Source organism: Sceloporus undulatus, chromosome 2 (genome assembly GCF_019175285.1).
Source record: "Sceloporus undulatus isolate JIND9_A2432 ecotype Alabama chromosome 2, SceUnd_v1.1, whole genome shotgun sequence".
Lineage (NCBI taxonomy): Eukaryota > Metazoa > Chordata > Lepidosauria > Squamata > Phrynosomatidae > Sceloporus > Sceloporus undulatus.
In genome coordinates, this window is record NC_056523.1 from 132,186,679 (window position 1) to 132,211,255 (window position 24,577).

Sequence of the window (24,577 nt, forward strand, 5' to 3'; positions counted from 1 at the left end):
ATCAGATGATTGTAAGTACAAACAGTCAAAAGAACAGTATGCAGTCACTAAAATGAAAACCTCAAAGGGAAGAGAATCACACTGGCCCTCCACACAAATGTATTTTGTGCCATAGCACAAACTCTTAATTTACACATATCTCTACCCCTCTATAAAGGAAAAAGGAAGGGGAAAGAATACTTGTCCCATACCTATTCCTAGGGTGCTACCTATAACATCCAGTTATCCTTTTAATGCTAGGTGGTTGCATTTTTTCCAGGATCACACAGGAGCAAGCAAAGGCACGTAAAAATCTGCTTCCTCTGAGCTATGTGTTTCTCCAAGGCATGACTTCCTTCATGGCTGCTGTGATCATGGGCTCTCCCATTATCTTACCACCCCTAAACCTGAGTAGGAGATGGGATCAGTTGCTGTGTCTGGATCATTTTTCACCCACCTGCCAGCGTAGCACATTGTAGTGTTGGATTCCAGGATAAGAGTATATAATATTTCCTCAAGGCCTGTAGATGTAACTTTAATTTTTAAAGTCCTTTTGTGACTTTCATTGTACTGCATTTGTATATTTTACAAATGCTAATATACTTATAATACATATTAAAATACTTATAATAAACTAAATAGTAAAAAGAAAAGAAAACGGGAGGATACTACCACATGGTCAGGAGTAGACATTTTATTTCAAGTTTGGGGAAAAGAAGTTTCAATTGTATTTCCTGTTTTTAGAGGTGATATATTTTTAGTTTTCCAGTCAAAACCATACACTCAATATAGGTTGTGATCCCACTGTTTTGGTGCCCTTTACACAGGCCAAGAACATCAACAGTCCCTTTCCTGAATATCAGTTTGCATAGTTGCCATTACTAGCATTCAAACACATCACGCACACACACCTATTTCCCCTTTCAAGAGCAAAGTGGCTATCCTTGTGAGCACAACAACTGGAGTTGTGGGTTGACGTTTACTACAGAGAAGCTAAGCTAACAGCAATGCATGACAGGGTAACTTGCTTTAGCAAGTACAAATTGCTTCACTAGCATGTTCAAGCTTTCATTGTAAACAAGACAAACAGCTGGAAAAGATAGAATATACAAGAAATTGTGGTTTGATCTTTCCAATAGATACTTGAATTCAATTTTGAAAAAGGAACATGCAATATCAAGGCTCAGAATTCATATTAAATTTGAACTACAAGAGAAAATTATGTGTCCAAACTGCCATCTTGTGGCTATGAATGTGGAGTTAACACTATCAGACTTTAAGTTTAGTTAACAATTCTTTAAATAAAAATTCTCTAGTAAATACAGTGCTTCCAAATGCAGGCCTGCAAACTATTACTTTTTCTTTATACAGTTGCTCAGGTTGTTGAGTCAAATTCTTCTTTCTCTTTTGGATCTTTGTTTTCAATGTTGATGGGTTTCCATTTATTTGTTCTGCAGAAAATATGCAAAAGGGAAAGCATTGTGGCTTAACTTCACGACATAATTAAGAGTTAGCTTGAAAATAAAAGAAAAGAAACCGTTATCTATAGGACTAAAATGGATAAACATTTTATGTATTTGTAGATTTCTTTATTCAAGCTTCCTTAAGAAAATGCATTTTAACAGTAACTGTATCATAACAAGTGGACTATTACTGCAGCCCATAACACAATGATACATTTCAAAATATGCAGCCTCTTTTGCATTACTTTCAACATGGGGCTATGACTGGGGCAATGCAGAGGGATTATGCATGCATGAAACAGTCTTTCGTAGTCCCAGAACAACAGAAACTTTTTTTAAAAAAATGAACTGCTTGCTTTTAAACTGCCTGATGTTTAAGTCGTTCAGACCACTTTTCTTCATGACAGTCAGACAAAAGAATAACTTTCAAGAACACATGTTTATTTGATGAAAACAAATGTAAGCTTTTCCCTCAAAAAGGAAAATGAAGATCAAGAGACTTGGTAAAAGATACACAACTCAAATGCTGCCCCCCACCCCGCCCAGGGGCTTAACAAGGCATTGTGTGTTTCCCCATATGCCCTTGTGAAATGTGAGCTCTCAGAGCTGAACAGTGCTGCCTATCTTCATATACCCCCTCTGGAAAAAAAATGGGGGGGGGGGATATGTTTAACTAGGAGATCAAACTGCTGTGAAAATTCCTCCAGCTCATGGAGAGTGAAGTCTCCAACTAAAGCACAAAGAGATACAGATGTGGCTGTCATTTTCAGATCAGCCACAATACTATTTTCATGTCTTTTGATAACGACACAAAACACCTTGCAGGACTCTGCATTTTTTATTTTAGTAAAACTTGAGCATGGTATTTTATTTGTAATTGGTGTCCCATAATCACTTAGGTAACCCTGAGGTAGTCTACTAATTCTGGAGTGAAAAAAGGAGAGGCAAACATACATACCAGCAAATGCAACAATACTTGAAACTATTGGCACCAGTTCTTCTTAGAAGGAGAATTAGCTTGGACTCAGGGTAAAAGTTCATTACCACAAGTTCTTTTTGTGTTGCCACACCATCACTGGTGCCTTACCTGATTTGAGTCAAGAACACCAAGACAGTCTTGCCATGTGACAGATGCCACTGTCAATGTCTAAAATAGTCCAAATTTCACCACAAAATCTTGAAATAAAGTTACTGTTAGGGGGAGAGCTGGGCTATACCCACTAAGAAACTTCATACGTTTAAGTCAGGGGTAGGGGGGTCTATGCTAGCAAGGATGTTGGAACCAAAAGTTCAACATCTGCGAAGCCATATGATCCCCCCACCCATCCACCCCGCTGTAGGTAGATGGCCTCTTCATTGAATTTCTGTATTTGCTGCAGGGCTGTTGAAAATTTGCCTTCAGTAAGGCTTTGCCCCCATTGCATTTTATATCTCTTTTGTGTTTCCAGAGTTAATTAGGAAGAAAACTACTTATCCTTCTGTCTTCTAAAATGCTTTTTGTAAAAGTAAAGTTGGGACCTACATTTTGCTACAAAAGAGTGGAATTTCTGATTGCTCCTTTCCGTTAAGCACACTCTGGGAGCCAGCTGCACAGCATTAATTTGTGCTCACTGTCTAGTAGCTGAGCACCAGAGGTCTGGAATGTTTTCAAGGATAGATGGGAGTTATAAAGCACTTGCTTTTTGGCAGCTCTACACATGCACATATTGAGGAGAGGAGGATCTGGAGCATGACATTAAAGAATGCTACCCTATAATTTGAACTTCAATAGATTTGTAGTATACATAGAAGTTGTTCCTAAAATTATCCCAAAATATTTAAGGTGAGTTAAAGGGAATGTTGTGAACATTACCTTGCTTATTAATTGTGGTTTCGGCACTTTCATTAAATCACATAAATAGTTGCGCTGCTTCCTCAGAAATGACAAGTCTGCATCCCTGTTCAGAAAGGGAAAGAGTGTGAAATAAAATATTATACTATATTGAATTAAGAGCTTGCAATAAGACACTGAATCTATTGGACTGACTTTTCCCATCAAAGAAAATTTGCCTTGAGCATCAATTCCCAAACATAAATATTTTAGGAGCAGATTCCTAATGTGCAGGTAGTTAAATCTAGAAATTAGTCAAGGACAGTAATGCAGTTTCAATTCTCCATTAGGTGGCTGTTGCTCTGAGTAAGCAACATCAGAAACAGCAGTGTTAGGTGTGGCTTTGATATCACAACCCTATCAACATCTCTCAGCTGCTCCTCCACCAAAAGGTAGCCGAGCGCATTGTCCAATCTGTCCTATGTGAGAAAATCCCTACCCATGAGTTACAACCATTCCTCCTGAGTGGGGTGCTATTTTCCCTGCGGCTGGCTACTGGCCCTTTAAGGATCAGAGTAGTAACAGCAGGAAAGTCAGAGAGCTGGAGAAAGGCATTAACATCACAGTCTACCACCATACTCTCAACACAAAATATATGTTAATATTAATAATTAATATTTAATATTAAAAAGTATTGCTGTTCTAATGTAAATTGTTTAATTGCTTATTAACCTCTGTTACTGATTTTTTATTCACGTGCCAGCCCCCTTGGGTATCATTTGGGAGAAGTTAATTAAATAAATTGCTAAATATTGTTGGAAGCCCTTCAGGGGTCATTTACTCCAAAAGGGGGACATAAATATTTTAAGGAAATATGCAAACACAGTCCTAGTTCAGTCTTTATATATGTTTATGTAAATTTAGATTCTTGCTAGTTTTAATTTACCTTCTGTCTCCCAGGTCCCTGTTGTGACAGGTGTGTGTGTGTGTGTGTGTGTGTGTGTGTGTGTGTGTGTGTGTCTGGTATTATCTGTGGTCCAGCAAAGCGAGTTCAATACTATCAGTTGGGGATGAAAACAATGTTGCTTGCCAGTGTAGCTAGATTAACTCACCAGTTGGTGTCACTCAAAATTGTCATGACTTCTTCTATAACATCAGGTTCAGCAACATCACTGTAGGTTATCAGCATTTCATACACCTGACTAGCTGTCGTCTTCCTTATCTACAGACAGAAAACAAAGAACCCTGCAGTTTTGCAAAAGACAGACTAACCACTGCATTTGACTAAGCAGTACAGTAGGCTAAAGCAGACCCACTGAATCCATTAGATTTATCAAAATGTTGGATCTGCACTGAACAAGTGACTGAATGGATCTATTTTAGCAGGGACTAACCAACAGGATGACAGCCAATCTATTTTTGAATTAGGCAGGTCTAAAAAATAGGAATTCGAACTTTAAAGATGGTTACTGTAGTTTTCTCTGTTTTTGGATAAGTAAGAGTAGGATAAATAATGAGTTCAATTTTCGAGGAAGAAAGTAGCCAATTTAAAAATGTTATGTGGAAAAAATGCAGATAACCTTATTTCGAAACTATGTGGCATCCTTTTTTTCATATTTGCTTCAAACACAAACACTGCCCATGAGCCTCTGTCAAAATACAGCATATGTAAAATTTGTAACATGTTACTTGTACCTAAGGTTAATTGGATTGGCTTTCTAGCTATACCTGTGTAATTAATAAAACTACCTGCTTATTATTATATGAAAATAAATCAAAAGAACATAATATTAGAACCCAAATACCTCCAATACTTACAACTGGAAATGGATGACAAAGGAGGAGGAAGAGCTGAAATAGAACTTGCTTTCTCATGTCTCCTGGAAACTGAATCAGGCCACAAAAACTAGGAAAAATGCAGGATTTTAAAAAAATTTCAGTTATGACTTATTTTGTAATAACTTCACAGAGATGCACTGAATCTAAGTATCACTGAAACTAAGTATGCACACTATACCAAAGCAGGCTTCTGTACTCCATCTGTTTCACAGTTCATTTTGAGAAAATGTGTGCATAAAAAAAAATTAAAGGCTTAGAAATTGTTCTTGGGATGTTCCAAAGAAGATCAGAGGAAATTAAGAGGGGCCAGTATCAAATGTGTTTATGACACTTCAAAACAGGGAGAGGCTCTCTTGAACAAAACAGTGCTAAACTGAATTAGGTTTACTAGAGGGCATTACTGCTTATTTTCAGGCAAACTTATTTTTTAGGCAAGCAAAGCAAAGTAAATGGACAGACACTGGACTAAGATGATGCAAAGCTTCCTACCAAAGTTCTTTTATCATGAATGCTCATTCTTCTGCAATCAGGGACTGCAGTGCCCTGTGTACACAGGCGCCGCCATTATGAAGTCGCGCATGTGCCACATCCAAACGACGTGGCACATGTGTGATGTCCAAATGGTGCGGTGCATGACATCTTATGGTGGCCTGGCTACAGCATGAGAAGGAGCTCTGAAATGGAGCTCCTTCTGGGCGTGCACCTCGTTCTCGTAGCCACCAAATGTCTGCAGGAATGACACCAGGGAGAAAGGGGCCAAATGGCCCCTTTCTCCCATGGCTCTGGCTCCTGGGGTGCCCAGGGGCATGAAGCCTCAAGGACACCCCTTTTCCAGGCCATGGGGAAGCACATTTTGCCGCTTCTCCATGGCCTGGAAAAGTGTAGGATTGGGGCCTCTGGGCTGCCGGTATGGCTGCCCTAGCCACAATCCTCCGCAGAAAGGGGCGGCTGCGGACCGCCCCTTTTCCACGGTCTGTACTGGGCCATTGATTGATTTACCAGTCACTTAGATATATTACTGAAATACTTAAGAATATTAAATATTTATTTTTATTTACTTAAATATTAAAGAAATATCCCTTGAATCCTGTGCAGGGAGAAAAGTGGGCTATTAAATATATATATTTATATGCAATTGGCATTTGAAGTAATAATAATAAATAAAAGTTTTATTTATATACCGCGCCTTCCCCAGATCAGGGCGGTTTACACACATATTCATAAACATACAGTAGATTAAAAACAACAAACCACATCATGCAATTATACAAAAGAATAAAAACAGCTAAAACCCCATTAGCCCATCCTCATGGCCACGGAAGAGGAGGGAGGCCCTTAGGAATTTTTATGGGGGAAATGCTTGCTGAAATAAGAAGGTTTTCAAGTCCTTCTTAAATTGGGCCAGGGAGGTAATCGAGCGGAGCTCAACGGGCAGCGTGTTCCAAAGGGCCGGAGCAGCGATGGAAAAGGTCCGTCTGGTGACGGAAGAGAGTCTAGCCCTCGGCACCTTTAGTAGTTGCTGCCCAGATGTTCTGAGGGTGCGGGACGGAATATACGGGGAGAGGCGGTCCTTCAGGTATCCTGGGCCCAAGCCATTTAGGGCTTTATAGGTGGAAGTAGGTGGAAGAAAAAACATTTTGCTCTTGATATTTGTTTGTTAATCACACCAACAAGTATATATCTATCTTTAGTGATCAGATAAACTTGGGATAAATGCTGTTGGTTTGTGTTTTAATCACTTTCTCTCTCTCTCTCTCTCTCTCTCTCTCTCTCTCTCTCTCTCTCTATATATATATATATATATATATATATATATATATATATTACAAAAAGGCAAACAGCAACTGCCTAGCCTTGCAATTGGAACTCCTATGCTGCTATTTATGACTTGTGTACTCAAGGTACAAACAAACCTTAGGGAAACATCTTGTTAAAAACAAACCAGTAGCAACAAATTTAATGTGTTCCAGTCACAGGCCCCATTGCTTCCATTACATAAGCATTTTAGTACCTTCAATTACTAAACTGCTGGGGAAGCTATCTGGAATATCAACATTCAAACTAGTGTTCCGTGCAAAATAAGGGCTATACATCAACACTTGGACACAGCAGTCTTGAGTCATATACATCCACTGGATGGATTTTGGATGGGGCTGGCAGAGAGGAGCTCTGCCTGCCGGTGTATGGGTACACATCCTCTGTAGAAGTCTGCTGTATGCCCACCAGATGTTCCATGAGCATGGGTCTGCTAGCAACGTTTCTGCCTCAGGTTTCTTTTAAAATCTGATGAACTTGGAGGAAGGCAGGCTTACATCTGCCCAATCCAAAGCCCCTTTGTTACCCCAAGAGGCCTAGAACTGGGTCTCTCAACCACATAAGTCTAGAGCTACTATAAATTAATACCCTATCGAAAAGCAATGTAGAGGATTAAAAGAAAACCTGCTGACAAAATGATCGGTGGAATAAAACAGCTGCTTGGAAAGTGGCAAGGTCATCATCCACTTTGGCCCTTCCTCAACTCTTATGGGATGGCTTTCAGCATTACTAACTGTACAAATCAGTATTCGTACACAGTTCTGCCAAATTCCCTACAATAACAATACCTGCATCTTTTTAAAGAGAAATGAGAGCAAAGTACACATTACAGTGATAAGCATCCTTTCTTGTTACATTCCTTGTGGCTTTCTCCCCCAAAATCATACATGTAAAAAGACAATTTCACTGTCAGTGTTAGTGAATGCCCACTTACTTACACTTTTGCCCCAACTTACACTGCAATGCTGGAGCGAAGTTTCTGGACATCTTTAGATTTCCTGCTTTCTTCTTTACAAAGTTTAAGTAACTTCATAGGAAATGGGTGGCTGAAAAAGAAAGAAAGAAAATAACAGAAAACACATTGTAGCTGTTTTTCCAAGATGAATCACTCTCTTGAGCACTGTGAAATGTATTGGCCACTACAAAAGCAGTCCCTAGGCACTAAGATGGCATGACACAGCAGCACTGCCCTTCATATCTCCAAGAAGGCCCCCTTTAATTGGGACCATCTGTAGGAGGGGGAGTAGGAGAGAGACTAGTAGCTTTGACTGCTATTGTCTTCGCCCAGAAATGCCATGCTAGTCACTGTTGCACAAAGCACTATTTTATATGCAAAGTTTTTGTCCTACCACTTTCATAGGCACATTTGGTAAGACATAGGAGAGAGCCTTCTCAGTGCCTGACTCCCAAACTTTGGACTTCCCCTCCACAGAAGGCTTGTTTGGCCCTCTCTGCTTTCTTTCTGCTGGCAGAAATTAACCTTTTTATTCTCACAAACATCTGAGATTTAAATTATGTAGAAATAATATCATGAAGAGGTGTGCTATGTTTTTATCTTTAATTAGCAATTCTGTTTTAAATACGTTCCTGTTCCCCAGCTCAGATTCGCTCCTTCTCTCTTGCCACTCCTCACTCCTGGAATCTTCTTCCCAAACATTTCTGGACTATCACTTCCTTAGTTAAGTTTAAGTCTGAAATTAAGATGCCTTTATTTAGCCTACAGGTTAATTTTGATCATTAGGTAAGTATTTAACTCTTTTGAGTGCAGATTTGATCATGTAGTAAAGCACCAAATTCAATTTTTTTTAAAAAAAATCATTGCAAAGCAACATCATAACACCCTGTTTAGTATAAGAATTGTCTGATACGAACAGCTTGATAAAGAATAGAATGTACTTAGTTGGGTCATGCTACAACATCCTCTGGATAAGTTTTTACCTAGAAGTATGTTTCAATGAAACCAATAACATGCTCCAATGGGTTATTACAGTTTAAAAGTTTGCACACTGGCTGATCCTGCTGAAATCACAAGGACTACAGTCACAAAAGAGGTAAATAGACAATTCCAAATAAATTTCCAGGAAGCCTTTCAATACCTTTTTTAAATCTGATTTTAATGCAGAAAAACTGACAAATAGAAACAAACATTTATTCAAACCCTTCAAAACCTGATTCCTCATCACTAGAATAATTGAATAAATGGTGGAACTATTATTCAATGACATCATTAGCATAAGCATCATCTGTGCTATCACAATCTATTGTGAATCGTCTCATGCTGATTCATTTTTGTCTTCATAGATGGCATTGTCCTCTGTTCCATCCATGGTATTACTGATGCCACATTTTAGGAACGACTTCTTCACCAATTTTGGGGGAATTGAATCCCAAGCATCCTTTACCCATTTTGTTATGATATCAATGTCTGGTTTCATAAGATTCCCTTCTTTTGTTAAGTTTGCTTGTCCAGAACACATGCATTGTTGCCACATATTGCGCAGTCATGCCTTGAAAGGCTTGTTGATACAAACGTCCAGTGGCTGCAGCATTTATGTCAGGCCACCTAGAATCACTGCTAATGTAGTCTCCATTTTCTTTGTTTCATCTTTGGTGTCCGGAGTGACATGTGCATGGAACATATCCCACACCAACAGTGAAGGGCATGATCTTAATCCTGCACCTGGTCGCCTACCACACATTGTGCAACCAAAATTTAGTGCCCTCCTCATCCATTCAGCCTTTAGGGTGAACATGAACAGTTATGCCTGATGGAATTTTTAAGTTCTTTGGCACTGGTTTTCTTTTTAATATTATACTGTGTGCAGCTTTGTGCCATCTGCCAGACAAGATAGGATGACTGTGAAATGGCTTTTAATGACCAGTTGTTTTCACAAGTATAGTCTTTTCAACAAGGCTTTCTACAGTTTGGCTACCAGGCATATCAAAAGTCATTGGGGTTTCATCCATATTCCAATGTTAGCCATATCAAGGTTATGCTTTTTTCTCTGCTTTATAATTATCTATGTGACCTTTTCATCTAATTCTTTAGGCAACTTCTGTGCAATCTTTGATCGCTGGCGAAGGCACAATCCATAGTGGTTCATGAATCATTACACCAACCAGCTGATGCTGTGAATTGTGCAATGCCTTCAGTCACTGAATATTTTTGTTCTTTTGCCATCTGAAGTGCCCTTACCCAAATGCACGATGTAGCCATTTTGTCTGCATTCTGAGACCCAGGCACTCAGGTCCTTTCCCACTTCTTCAAAAGGCACAGGTTTGCTATGCATTGCTTTCTTTGACTTGGGCATTTTTTGTAGCATTGCCTCTTGTTTTCTCCCGTCTCTAACAAGTTTTTCATTGATGCCAAAATGTCTTGCAGCTGCCCAATTATTGGAGCCCTTTGCATATTCAATCACTTTTAGCTTGAATGATGCTGTGTAAGAAGCTCTCATTTTCTTTGCACAACTCATTTTTAAGAGAGCAAAAGCTAATTTTCCTATTTTGAAGTACATACTATTTTAACAGTGGGATGGATGGTAGACTTTTGCTTGGATTTATTGCAATATCACACACGTATAATGTAAGGAAAGCCTATCTTTCCTTAGATTTCTATACTAGAAGTACAGTCGTGAAACAAGTACAGTAAAGAGAATTAAAATCTTTGTCCCTCTGAAGAAAACACAGCAGAAGCACCCACACTCTGCTCTCTCTGGAGGCCTTTTGCAATGCCTGGGTGGAAAAAAGGAGCTACGGTGGCCTTTGAGGCTTTGCTGGTGCAGCAGAGAAGTAAACTCTGTCTTCCAAGGAAGGGAAGTGCCAAAAAGCCACTGCCGAAGCTGCCATTTTTATTCTCAGACATTGCAATAGAATAGGCCATGGGATACTTCCTCAGCAAGAAGGTTGGGGTGTCCCACCAGGGCACTTTTCACTATTCAACAAACCCCTATCACCTCTCTTTTTATCTCTCCCTTCCTTTGGCTTTTGCAGCCTTGGAAAGGAGGCTTGGGGGTAGAAGGCTCATCCCCCCATCTCTCTCTCCTCCTTCCTCCCAATCTCAGCCTTGGAAAGAGGATATGGGCTCTCTCTTTTTCTCCCAGCTTTTGGCAATTGTAGCCTTGCAACGGGGATTACTCTATTGATCCTTATATAAATCTACCCGGGATTTTGAAGTCTGCTTTGGGGCATAAATTTTCTGACTTATAGACAGGTATATATGGTAATTTTGTTGCTTTCTGGTTTTAGATTGTATGCCGTAGGCAGTTTTTTATCTTGTTCGATGACTATGTAAAGTGCTGTGTAAAACTTACAATGCTATATATATACAGTGTGCCCGCTTATGCTGAACGCTGTGCCAGAAGAGCCCCTTGCGCGCCCCAGAAGAAGTAATGAGGTGTACGCTGCAGGCACAAGCCCCATTACTTCCAATGGGGCTCCAGCATAAACTGATTTCCCCTTATACAGAGGGATCCAGAATGGATCCCCAGATAACGGGAGGGCTCACAGTATAAACTTTGATGATGATGATCTTTTGCACTGACCTTTTGAACTGAATCTCATTTTAAATTACTTTAAGCCACTTTGGGTCCCACCCAGGAGAAAAGTAGAGTATAAATTCAATAAATCAATCAAACATATGTACACAGGTGTTACACTTGCATTCTACCAAGAAAGAAAGAAAGAAAGAAAGAAAAGGTTTTCGGGTTGCTTAGCATTTTCCCCAACAAAGCCCGATTTAACAAAATTCAGTCTCCATGCATATTCCATAGGGAAAATATGTCCAGATTCTCCAAGTAGAAGCAAAAGACAGTATAAAGCTGGGTGTATGTAAATTATTCACAAGAGAGCACATCCTATATAAAGTACGGCACTACTGGCAAAAGATAGTACAGGAATACCTTGTGAATCTAAATGAATATAAGTCTCCAGGACCAGATGAACTACATCCAAGAGTACTAAAAGAACTGACAAATGTAATACTGGAGCCATTGGCAATAATCTTTGAAAACTCCTGGAGAACAGGAGAAGTCTCAGCAGACTGGAGGAGGGCAAACGTTGTCCCCATCTTCAAAAAGGGGAAAAAAGAGGACCCCAACAATTATCGTCCAGTTAGTCTGACATCAATACTAGGAAAGATTCTAGAACAGATCATTAAACAGAGAGTCTGTGAACATCTAGAAGGCAATTCCATAATCACAAAAAGTCAACATGGGTTTCGCAGAAACAAGTCATGCCAGACAAATCTTATCGCTTTCTTTGATAAAATTACCAGCTTGGTAGATGAAGGGAATGCTGTGGATATAGTATACTGTACCTTGATTTCAGTAAGGCCTTTGACAAAGTTTCCCATGACATTCTTGCAAACAAGTTTGCGAAATATGGGCTTGACAAGGTAACTGTTACATGGATTTGTAATTGGTTGACTACTGAACCCAAAGAGTCCTCAGCAATGGCTCCTTTTCAACCTGGAGAAAAGTGACCAGTGGGGTCCCACAGGGCTCTGTCCTGGGCCAGTGCTAGTCAACATATTTATCAATGACTTGGATGACAGAATTGGGGTATACTTATCAAATTTGCAGATGACACCAAATTAGGAGGAATAGCTAATACTCCAGAGGACAGGATCAAACTTCAGAATGAACTGAATAGATTAGAAAGCTGGGCCAAAGCTAACAATGAAACTCAACACGGAAAAATTTAAGGTACTGCACTTAGGGCAGAAAAATGAAACACACAGATATAGGATGGGGGACACCTGGCTGAACGAGACTACATGTGAAAGGGATCTAGGAGTCCAAGTAGAAGACAAGTTGAACATGAGTCAACGGTGTGATGCGGCAGCTAAAAAGGCCAATGCAATTTTAGGCTGCATCAATAAGAGTATAGTGTCTAGATCAAGAGAAGTAAAACTGCCACTGTATTCTGCTTTGGTCAGGCACCACCTGGAATATTGTGTCCAGTTCTGGGCACCACAATTCAAAAAGGACATTGAGAAATGGGAGTGTGTCCAAAGGAGGGCGACTAAAATGGTGAAAGGTCTGGAAACCTTGCCCTATGAGGAACGCCTTAGGGAGCTGAGGATGTTTAGCCTGGAGAAGAGAAGGTCAAGAGGTGATAAGATAGCCCTGTTTAATCACTTGAAGGGATGTCATATTGAGGAGGGAACAAACTTGTTTTCTTCTGCTCCAGAGAACAGGACCTGAAACAATGGATGCAAGCTCCAGGAAAAGAGATTCCACCTCAACATTAGGAGGAACTTCCTGACAGTGAGGGCTGTTCAACAGTGGAACAAACTCCCTCAGAGTGTATTGGAGTCTCTTTCCTTGGAGGTCTTGAAACAGAGGCTGGATGGCAATCTGTCGGGGATGCTTTGATTGAGAGTTTCTGCATGGCAGGGGGTTGGAATGGATGGCCCTTGTGGTCTCTTCCAACTCTACGATTCTATGATTCTATGACCGGCAAGCTGTGGATAATGTTCTCTGCAGTATGTGTTTCCAATCTGGTTAATTTTCCTCACAATTATGCAAAGTTACTCATAGAGGGGATGGAATTTATTGGAGATTAATTCAGTTAATAGGAGTGCATGCTGCTTTTCAGCACAGGACAACAATAATGTAGGGAATGAGGTGTGATTGCCAAAGGAAATGACAATACAAGGCATTCAGCGAGGAGGCCAAATGCAGTTGAGCATCTGGAATAAATTTAGTATATGTAGTCTTATGCGTAGGATTCTGCATTTGAGATAGTCCTGCTTTGCATTCTGTCATCTGCCAGTTCCACAATGTTAGTAATAACTAACTCTAACCTATGGGTGATCTCAAATAGCACAGCCTCGCCAAAGGAAATTGGGAAAATTCCTTCTCCTGTATGGGCAGCACTCCAGGAGAAACAGAATCAGTATCAAGGGAAAAGGGATCTGTCTAAAGATTCTGTGTTATGCAAATTGGGCACACGTGTTCCTGAAAATGGAGCTTTTGAAAAAGGTGAGCTGCACCTCTCAGGGTGGTCCTTAAATCAAGAGTAAGGCACACAGCCCCCCCCCCCAATCCCTGTGCCACAGTTTGCAGAGGAACCAAATTACTACTATTAAGAAAATCACTTTTCTGTAGGGGAAAGTCAAAGCCCAGTTTATTTATTACTTTAAAGTCTGTAGCTGCCTCTATCCTATGGCATGTTATAGTACCTTCTGCAAATTATGTAGGCATGCATAATCAAGGGAGGGAGGAAGGGTGTCGTCTGTCTGTGACTCCTTTGATGTATGGTAAAAATGTCTTCCCTTTGGGTGGTTGTTTGTCTTCACTCCTATGGGTTTTTCTGGGTTTGGCAGCCTTTCTGATGTCTGAGCTGGAATAACCATTTATCTGTACAGCCCGGTCTAGGTACTTCAATTCATCTTCTAAGAAGTGGGGTTCACAGATCCATTTTGCCCAATCTGCCAGTGTTTTTATTGTGCTTCTTTTTTGTCCTGGGTGATGGTTGGAGGTCTTTTGTAGGTATCTGTCCATGTGTGTAGGTTTTCTGTACATTGTGTGGCCCAAATGTTGGTTCCGTTTGTGGATGACCAGGGCATCCAAGAATGGCAATGTTCCTTCCATTTCTTTGTCCATCGTGATTTGGATTTTCAGGTGGATGTTGTTCAGATCTTCTTCTCCGTGGCTTCAGATGGTGAAAGTGTCATCCACATATCGTAACTATGTTGTGGGCTTTTCAGGTGCTGTTTCCATGGCTTGTTTTTCAAAGTGTTCCATGTAAACGTTAGCTATCACCAGGCTAAGAGCTTCCCATGACTACCCCATCTCTCTGCTCATAGAATCCATTGTCCCACTGGAAGTAGCTGGTGGTGAAGCAATGTTGGAACAGGGCTATGATGTCTTCCCGAAAAATTTGTTGGATGAGGGCCACGGTGCCTATTATGGGGACTTTGGTAAACAAGGAGATTACATAGAAGCTGATTAGTATGTCTCCAGGTTTGAGTTCGAGGTTGTTAATATTTTCTATGAAGTGTGCTGAGTCCCTGATGTAGTGGGAGGTTTGCCCTACATGGGTTTGTAATTGTGGGGCCAGAAACTTGGCCAAGTCGTATGTGGTTCGGAGTGGATCCAATGATGCTCACTATGGGCCACAGTGGAATGGAATCCTTGTGGATCTTGGGAAGTCCATACAGTCTTGATGGGAGAGCCTCAGATTTGCACAAACTTTGGCGTGTGGTTGGCTAAATTGAGGAGCTTTTGATCAGGGTGTTCATCTTCCTGGTGATTTTGTTGGTTGGGTCTTATTTCATTTTTTTGTATATTACAGGATCCAGTAGTTCCTTGATTTTTTGTTTGTATTGTTCTGTTTCCATGATTGTACTAAATCGAAAAATAGCAGTACATGTTCCCACAAATGTCATGTAAAGCACCATCATCGCATGCTGTCTGTGTATACTGTATGTGGTGTTGTCATGTATTTATAATACAGTGTTTTTATAATACAGCACTGTGCAGGTATTCATAGTTATATTTGTCAAAAGAACTGACCATGCATCGAATAAATGGGTTCTACTAGTAATTTAATAGTGTCAAAAGAGTGGCTCATTGAAAAGCAATCAAAAGAAGGGATTTCTCTAGATAAACCTCCTGTCAAAATCAAAACATTTTAGTTTGATCCAGCATTTCCCCTGACAGTGATAAAAAGCTAGAGAGAATGCAACTTTGCTCTTTCAACATTTTCCCATAAACTTTAGAGAAGAGAAATAGTCTTGTCATCTCCTAATAGTCACTTACTTTTCTTCAGCCACAAAGATATCAAAGCAGCCATTGGCCAGTATCTGGTCCAGCATCTTTAACAGTGGTACAGACACTCTAAGGGAAGAAAGCACATAACATGATACTGAGACCTGCAACAGTCAAATGAAAAAGGAGATTTTTCTTTTTTCTTTGCCAAACTCCACAACATTCCTTTAATGCCAACTAACTAATCTGAAAACAGATCTACTCTTGACATAAACTGGGACTAACTGCACACTTTAAGCACCCAAGAGGAAGGAGGCAAGATGGCAGTGAGGTGGTTATGTTAAGATTATGGTAAAAACAGTTAAGAATAAGGACGTAAGAAGAGGCATGCTGGATCAGGTGAATAGCCTCTCTAATCCAGCACTATATTTCCATGGTAGGCAACCAGATTCCTCAGGAATGACCACAAGTTGAAAATGAGTGCAATAGCACCCTTATGTTCCCCAGCAAATTATATTAAGAGGCAGTACTATTTTGGGTGCTGAAAATGAACATACTGCTTACTTTATCTGTAGTTCTTCAAGTTCTATCATTTGTGAATGCATACAGTTTGGTCAATCTGTCCTCTGCAATCTCATCCTCAAAAACATCTAGAGCTAAACTGACCTTTTGGCAGGAGCCCCACCTCTTGAAATGTGCATGTTCCAGCATGCACACCTCCCACCTAATTCCCCCAGTTCCAGCCTGCAGCTGAGGCAAAATTGAAATGACCAAAGATAAGCAGGACTAGAGAGAGGGAAGGGGAGGGGTGGTTTGTATGAGTTTAGAGACAGTCATTTGAAGAATCACAGTTACAGGTAAAGAACCTGTTCGTTCTTCTCTGTGAGACAAGGAGGAAATCGGTTAGATATGCAGAATACTTCTCTAGCTCTATCTAGATCAAGTTCAAAAAACAAGAATACTGATATTAAGCAGATAAAAAAGCACGGAGGGAATCAGGCAAGAAGAATGCTTCATGTACTGGGGAGCACTCATCAAACCGACAGCTTAGCTCTAGACATTTTTGAGGATGTAGCTGTGCAGGGACAGAATGACCATTTGTGTGTATTTCAGAGACCATGAAGAAGAGCAATATATAACCACCATGCCTGCTAGTCACTTTTCTTAGCAAGTGATATTTTTCATTTTACAATACAAACATTATTAAACAAAACAGAGCATTTCTTCCTTTCTTGCTCCCTTAGGCCCATAACATGCAAGAAGAGGGAATCATTGTTATTACATTAGTAACAGAAACAATAGTGGGTGATAGACTCACTGACAGACTTTTCATATGTAATCATTCTCAGGGCAGCTTTTTACTGGGGTGTGTGCTGTGTTTATGTTTTTGACTTTTGTATTTTTAATGTAATTTTATATTGCTTAATTTAAATTTTTTATTGTTTTTAAAACTAATTTTATCTGTGGGATGCCTTGGCAGCACAGAAATAAAATATTAAAAACATAAAATAATCCTCCATGAATTTCTCTCATCTCCTTTCAGTACGTACACGTATAAGATGTCCTATAGAAAGACAGATTAACATAATGTTGAAATGTATGGGGAAAATGTGGACTACAGATATAAAGTTTACCTTGCGCTATACATGCATGATATACGGATGTACAGATGGCATCTAACTCCAAATGAGTTATCAAAATGTTAAGATTGTTTCAAATCAATGTTGGGGTTGTCTGAACAAAGTGGACACTTCCTGGTGGACTTACATGAATGCCAAAAACTACTAAGAACTATACATTAATTTTAAAAAATTGTTTGAAGGAGCGACAGAGCCCTTTTGTGTATCAGTTAGGTAATGTTTAATGTCTTTGTTAGTTTATGCTTATTGTTTTGCCTTAGTGTTTTAGGACTATACATTAGGATGGTGTTTTAGTTTTAGCTTAGTTCTAGTTTTACGTGTACATCCACATATATGTATGTATACTTTTTACCCTTTTCTTCCTTTTCTTCTGAATGTTTGCTTATATTGGTACTGTATTATACTGTCTATGTTAAAACTAATAAAAAAGTAATAAAAAAGACAGAGAGATTACCTATCATTCAGTAAATTGTCTTCAAAAACCTGCAGCAATGTCTCACAAAAGATATTCATTGCATCCATGTCATTCTGAATACTCTTCAGATAATCAAACATGCTTTGGGATGAGTACCGCACCTGCAGGTGAGGAAAAATCCCAATACAACAGTGTTACTGGTGGAGAATCACTTACAGTTTTAAACTTGAAAAGTTTATGATATTTTAATTGAAGGTCTGATACTGTCACTTCTCTAAGTCAGCACAGGAAATTCTATGCCAGGAGCGGGTCAGTTTTTGCTCTTGTGAGCAACCAAGGCCACAGTCACCTTTTGGGCACAACAGAAGTGATGTCATGTCACTTCCAGTCACCATTTCTGCCTTTTAAAAAACTTAGACTGTGATTGAGGGGTGTTCTGGGGATAGGGAGAAGCAAACCACTGCACCTGGGGACATTTTGAGTTGTTTGGGCCCAGTTTTCAGTGAAAAACTACTCAACTAGCATGATGTTTTATTTAAAAAAATAAGGCTTCAGGGACCATAAAGCTGGCTCTCAGAAGCTGCCTGCAGCCATAAGCTGCACTTTCCCCATCCCTGTTGTAGGCTATGTGGACAGAAGAAAAGACATTTCAACTTTCTTCACAACTTGATATTGAAGGCCCAATAGCTCTAGGAACATTGTTCCCATTGCACCAATTAAACAAGTTTATGTAACTGGTTAACAAATGGGTAGATGGATTCCCCTGGAATTCCTACAAGGAAGGCAAGAAGGCAAAATCCCCACCTAGTCCCATTCCCTTTATCATAATTATACAGTGGCACCTAGTGGCTTGCATGTCAAGGGATAATGAAGCCATTTAGTGTTTAGGCCTGAATGTGTGAGAAAGAGTTCAACATTTTGAGCTTGAAAATCTGCAATAACCCCTAGGATGGATTCACTATCACATTGCAATGGAAACCATCAGCTCTGAATTGCCTTCCTCCATTAAACTGCATTAACACCCCTTCTAAAGTTTTTTAAGCCAGTGGCCCTCACCAAGACAAGTTGCACTGAATTCTATCAGGTGTTGTGTGATTTTTCTTTGCACTGAGAGAGACTGAATGATCCAGTCAATGTGAAAACAGAACAGAACTACTAGCATTAGAGACTAACTGAAAGAAGTCACACCCAAAGCAGCAAATAATTAAAACACTCAGTAAGCAATCTAATGTGTGGGTTAATGAACTTTTATCTAGAGGCACACTAGCACCTCTCATGGTATGAAGTTATTGGACTGCAGTCAAACTAACCTATTGAGAAATATTCCAAGGAGGTCAACAAAGAGCTAAGAATTCAGCATTAGTATTTTTGAAATCAGAACAGAAGGTTCTTCTCTTAAGCAAACAGCCAGAGCCAGAAATATGCAAGGGAGCTGGAAGCAATCAAACTGCTTACACTTTTCAAAACTAAGTGTAACCACTTCAAAAAAAGCCAATAGGAAAATATTGCAGAAAAGCCTCTGTTTGACCTCTTCAAGCAACTATTTTTCTGACTGTGAAAATATGGGTAGGATAAGCCCTTGTATTTAAAACCTCTCCCTGATGCAAAATTTAATCTCTTATTCATTAGGATATACCACAAGAGTTTGGCATCAGGTACTGAACATTTTTAGCATTTCACAAATATGGAAATACAACATACTTATCAGAACCTTGTGCTACAGTTTCTTGCAAAAGGCAAACAATACCAGTATTAATTCAGTTTTTGCCCTTCTATGCTTTTTGAACCATGATGTAGAACCAGTACAGCAAGCAACCAAAACAAGCATATAATGCATAGTTTTCCATGAATCAAATAGAAACAGGGATACAGCTTTATTGAGGTGGGACTCCATGAAATGTTGCAGCGGTTAGCCAAGTTTTAGGCTAGTACGAGCAGGGATTCCCCCTGTTGCGCAGCTGTCACATTGCAATACAATGCATGATATTTTTCTTTTAAACTGAAAGATCAGTAATGGACAGATCTTACTGTGCTATGCTGTAAAGTGACCAAGCAACAGGCCTATACAACGGAAGCAAGTTCCTATACTTGTTGCTGTTGTGTGCCTTCAAGTTGTTTTCAACATATGGCGATTCTAAGGCAAACTTATCATGGGGTTTTCTTGGCAAGTCTCTTTAGAGGGGGTTGCCATTAACACCCACTTGAAGCTGAGAGTCTGTAATTTGCCCAAGGTCACCCAATGGGTTTGCATGGCTAAACCAGGATTCAAACTCTTGCAGGGTCATAGTCCAATACTCAAACCACTATACCACACTGGCTCTCCATCTCCTACACTATCAAATTGCCATTTGTGAAGGGATGACAGAGAAAGGACAATGAGTAGGGCACAGCAAACATTAAGTTATCGTTAAGTTAAGCTGGAAGAATGTCAAATCTGGCTGGTGTGATAGGCAGCCTTGTATAGGGACACACAGCACTAAACCAGAAAGGCAGCCCACCACCCACACCATCTCACATATTTTATTTACTTTATTGGCAGTGTCACAGCTCAAACTGCAAGTAGTAACAAAAGTACCTAAATCTAGTTTGATTCCAGAGTACTAGAGGGAGAAAACTAGAAGCACCATCACACACACACACACAAAAAAAATACAGATTTTAAGCAGCGTGAAACTGTAATGTTTTGCAACTGACCTGAAGTTAGCATATCTCTTAGGGTTTTTTAAAAAAAGGGGAAAAAAAGAAAATGCTTTTACTTAAAATTAATCAGCAGAATTTTTTTTAGGGTTTGTTTTCAAAGACAGAAAGCCATTAAGAGTTGACAGCAGAATTTTATTTTCTGTTTTGCAATTTCTGAAGTAATATGGTTATTTGTTGAAGGTGGTATTTTATTGAAGTTGTGGCCAGTTGGGGTGCCAAGTAGAAATCCTGAAGTTAGATCATTTACTAAAAAACAATCCAACCTCCTCCATATCAATTGGGTTGGGTGGTGTTGTGGTATTTCAAGTCTTCCAGGTAATAGCCTCTTATGTTTCACATTAAAGGAAAAGAATTGGAGTCAGAGTTCACTCAAGATAACTTAAAATCAGGTGCACACACAAAAAAATAAACCTTTACGTCACCAGCTACAGTTCATTCCTTCTCTCCTACATAATACACTGAATAGTCACTACATTTAGCCTCATTGTGAATAAAATGGTGATTGGCTAAGATGCCATCTTCCATGGGAATGGAAGTTTTCAATATGGCATCTCCATCTTTCTTAATTGTACATGTTAGAAATTAATTCTTCCAAAAACAATCTTAAAAATAAAAATCAGCAGTAGCAGAACACATTACAAACCATCCTGGGCACAGAATGCTGTTTAAAAACACTGAAATTCTGGACCATGCCAACAACCATCAGGTCAGAATGCACAGGGAAGCCATTGAAATCCATAAACACTTGGACAACTTCAACAGGAAAGAAGAAACCCTTAAAGTAAACAAAGTTTGGCTACCAGTCCTGAAAAACACCAAAATCAGTACTCAGCAAATGCAAATGAGAAATCACCCAGGATCAGGAGCCTTCCCAGCAGACAATGATCACCAATTAGCAGACACTAATCCTCTTTGCATATCCTCCCATCCTGAGGCCCTGCCAGCAACAACAGAACAATACCCAGATTAACATGGGATTCACTCCTCCTTACACAAGGTCACACAGTATATATATACCACTCTTTTCCAGGTCAGCATTCTCTGAAGATGCCAGCCACAGATGCTGGAAAAATGTCAGGAATAAATTTTTCTAGCACATGGCCACATAGCCCGAAAAACCCACAAGAAACTATGGATACTGGCCATGAAAGCCTTCGACTTCACAATCATAAAAAATATTTTCATAGAGCATTTTATTTCATTTGTGATCTATATTCAGCATATGATTGTTTTTCTGATCTTTCATCTTTTTTACAAGTTTCCATTCCATCAATCTCTTTCTCCTCTTGCACAAGGTCACTTCTTTCTGTAATTCTTCCTCTAGAGTTTTAGCAATCGGAATGTCTAAGGCAGGGGTAGGCAACCTTTTTGAGCCGGGGGCCGGGTTGCTGTCCCTCAGACAACTGGGGTCCGAAGCTGGGTGGGGGAGCTTCCACCCTCTGGGGGCAGGGCCGCGTGCCAGGGGTGGAGCTTCCACCCTCCGGGGGCGGAGCCGCATGCCAGGGGTGGAGCTTCCACCCTCCGGGGGCAGGGCCAACGCTGGAGGCCTCCTCCTCTTTGCCAGCCCCTGTCGGGGCCCCAGGCCCCATCAGAGGCCGGCAAGAGAGCCGGGGGGGGGGGGGCCCCCCCACCGGGGGCCCCCCCCCCCTTCGGGGCCCCGGCAGAGGACGGCAAGAGAGCCGGGGGCCGCCAGCGCTGGAGGCCTCCCCCTCTTTGCCAGCCCCACAGGCTCCTTCCTGGCCTCTGCAGAGGCCGAGAAGGAGGGAGGAGGCCGGTGGCCCCCCAAAGGCCTCTCGCGCAAGAGGGAGGAGGCTGGCGGCCCCCCCAAAAGCCCCGTGTGCTCGCGCAAGAAACCTTTGGCCTCTCATATGAGAAGGAGGAGGCCGGCAGCCCCCCCAAAGGCCCCGCACAAGTGGCCCAGTCCTGCCGCCGGCGCAGGGCCTTTGGCAATAGGCGGCAGGACTGGGCTCGGGCCGGTCCTCTGGCCTCGGCAGGCCGCATGCGGCCCATGGGCCAGGGGTTGCCGACCCCTGGTCTAAGGCTATAAAGATTTCTGATGTTTACAGTCTAGTAGTTACAATCATCACAGTATTATCATGCATGATGAAAATGTTTTCTTGCTGAAGCAGAGACATGAATAGTCTCGAGAAGCATTTTTTCCTCACTGTCTCCACCTCTAGGTCTTTGAAAATTAGAGTTCTACTGTCTCCATATTTCAGATCTTTGTAGCACAGAGAGCTTATGCAGAACCAGTGTCTTTTTGGGATACTAGGCAAATCAGAGGATAATATCTCTTGGGAACCTACTTAGATTTGAACTGGTGATTGTCATAATTAGAATGTTTTCTATGTCTGCTTCTTCCAGTGCAATTTCTGGACATATCTCATTTGGCCATGTAAAAGTAAGTTAGAAACAACCTGAAAGCACACAGCAGAACAACAACAACATAAGCATGATTTGTGTGAAAGAATTTTAGAAGGAAATGAGGGGCCTTTTTCTCTTCCTATGAGTGTGAAGTTGCACTGAAATTTCCACGCTGCCAGCATGACCTGAGGAAGAGCTGCAGTGCAGTTCTTCTGTGTCTTGAACTATCAGAACTGTGTGGAAAGGAACTGCTTATGGTCAAACAAAGTTGACAGGCAATGAAATCATAAGAACAGGTCTGGAGATATCATCAAGGAGGCAGATTAAAGGGGAAAATTCACCATGTTTCAGTCACATTAAACAGTAGAGGGTATTTACAAAACCTCAGCCTTATATCTCAGTTAAAAAGATTTGTATTTCTAAAGATGAGCAACTTGCTTTCTGAAAGCTGAAGGCCAAATGAACTGCTACATGGTTCTTAAGATAGGCATCCCATGTTTAAAGTGATAAAGAACTTCTCTTACCAAGCAAATGCATTCTATTCACTTACTGTTGATTCGGTCAGTCCACCAACAGATACAGTCAGACCTGTTAGAACATGGTAACGGTACGATGCTAAGCCCAAAAGCTGTGTGATTCTAGGAAAGGCTTGTGATTCTGCATTCCAGTTGAATGTTATAGCCTCTGATCTGTAGCAAAAAAGAAAATATGGTCCCTACTTAGAAACAGTAAGTAACAACTAATGTACAGTGACATTTCTTGAACTGTCTATTTATCCAAAATGACAGTTCAATACTTTTTCAACTAGCTAGCCACTAAAATCAAAGCTGAAGAACTTTGATAGCAAAATGTGGAAATGCTCATTGGCCCAAAGCTGAGACAGCCCCAAACTCCTTAACTAATATATCCCAAGAGCATCCTTGAAATGGGGAAGAGGGGCATGGAGTCCTTGTTTCCCCACCCCAATGGATCCAGGCCTAGGCAAATGTTGTGACTGAAAGCGTAAAACCCAAACCAAACTATCATATGTTATACACAAAACATAAGATCCACCTGGATTGAAATGCAGGTGATGGAGAGTGGGGAAGCCACCCAAAAAAAGAAGTGGCAGACAGTGAGGCTGGGAGGAATGTAAATGCTCCCCAGCTGGTTCAAAATGAAGAATTCTTTCCTCAGCTTCTTTCTGTACTCCAGCTTTCTGATTGTCTGGGTATTCCCACAAATTATGCACTAACAAGGTCAGGGGGCCCTAGAAAGAAGCAATGCCTCTAAGAGAAGAAAATGACATCCACTCTTCAATTTCACTCACCACAGCCTCCAGACAAGTCTGGAAACCTCATTTACTGTTTACCATTTACTTTAACCAGATTACACATATGTGAAATGTATGTTTTGAACTGGAAAAAGTCAAATTATGCTTCAATTAAATTATATGCATGAAGTAAGATTTTCTTACATCAACTAATGAATCCTCAACTACACATCACACACCAATACACATTTTACACAACCCTTGTGGAATATGTTGGAAGTAATTTGGGCAGGTAAACAGCAGATACCAAAAGGTTTAAATTCAACCATAACTGCTTTCCTGCTCTTGATCACCCCAACTGAAGGTAGTTTGTCCCTGCAAATCAGACTGCCAAGATACTGTTTCATGCATATGTCTAATCGTATCTGTATCTATGGTCTAGCCCTTAGTTGGATATATCAATAGCCAATTACCATATATTTCCTTAGAAACTGGTGATACTCACATCTCATTCAAAGACTGATTATTAGACTAGAGAAATCTCTGAAAACATGAAATATTGCACACCAAAACTGCTTTTGATGAG

The 24,577-nt window shown here is 40.5% G+C and overlaps 2 protein-coding genes across 8 annotated transcripts in view; one reads left to right on the plus strand and one right to left on the minus strand.

Moving 5' to 3' along the window:
* The window catches only part of B3GNTL1 (UDP-GlcNAc:betaGal beta-1,3-N-acetylglucosaminyltransferase like 1), a 325,750-nt gene extending 324,229 nt beyond the window's left edge, over positions 1–1,521 (plus strand). Inside the window, exon 10 of the mRNA XM_042448424.1 lies at positions 260–1,521. The gene's annotated coding sequence lies outside the window, so the exon portion shown is untranslated. The remainder of the gene's footprint in view (positions 1–259) is intronic.
* The window catches only part of TBCD (tubulin folding cofactor D), a 172,133-nt gene continuing 148,214 nt past the window's right edge, over positions 659–24,577 (minus strand). For all 7 annotated transcript variants that reach the window (XM_042448420.1, XM_042448419.1, XM_042448421.1 and 4 more), the window contains 8 exons: positions 23,290–23,428; positions 17,715–17,836; positions 15,672–15,749; positions 7,863–7,952; positions 5,071–5,158; positions 4,365–4,474; positions 3,295–3,379; positions 659–1,430 (listed from right to left, as the gene is read on the minus strand). In XM_042448420.1, the coding sequence (XP_042304354.1) occupies positions 1,422–1,430; positions 3,295–3,379; positions 4,365–4,474; positions 5,071–5,158; positions 7,863–7,952; positions 15,672–15,749; positions 17,715–17,836; positions 23,290–23,428 (721 nt within the window). In that variant the 3' untranslated portion in view covers positions 659–1,421. The remainder of the gene's footprint in view (positions 1,431–3,294; positions 3,380–4,364; positions 4,475–5,070; positions 5,159–7,862; positions 7,953–15,671; positions 15,750–17,714; positions 17,837–23,289; positions 23,429–24,577) is intronic.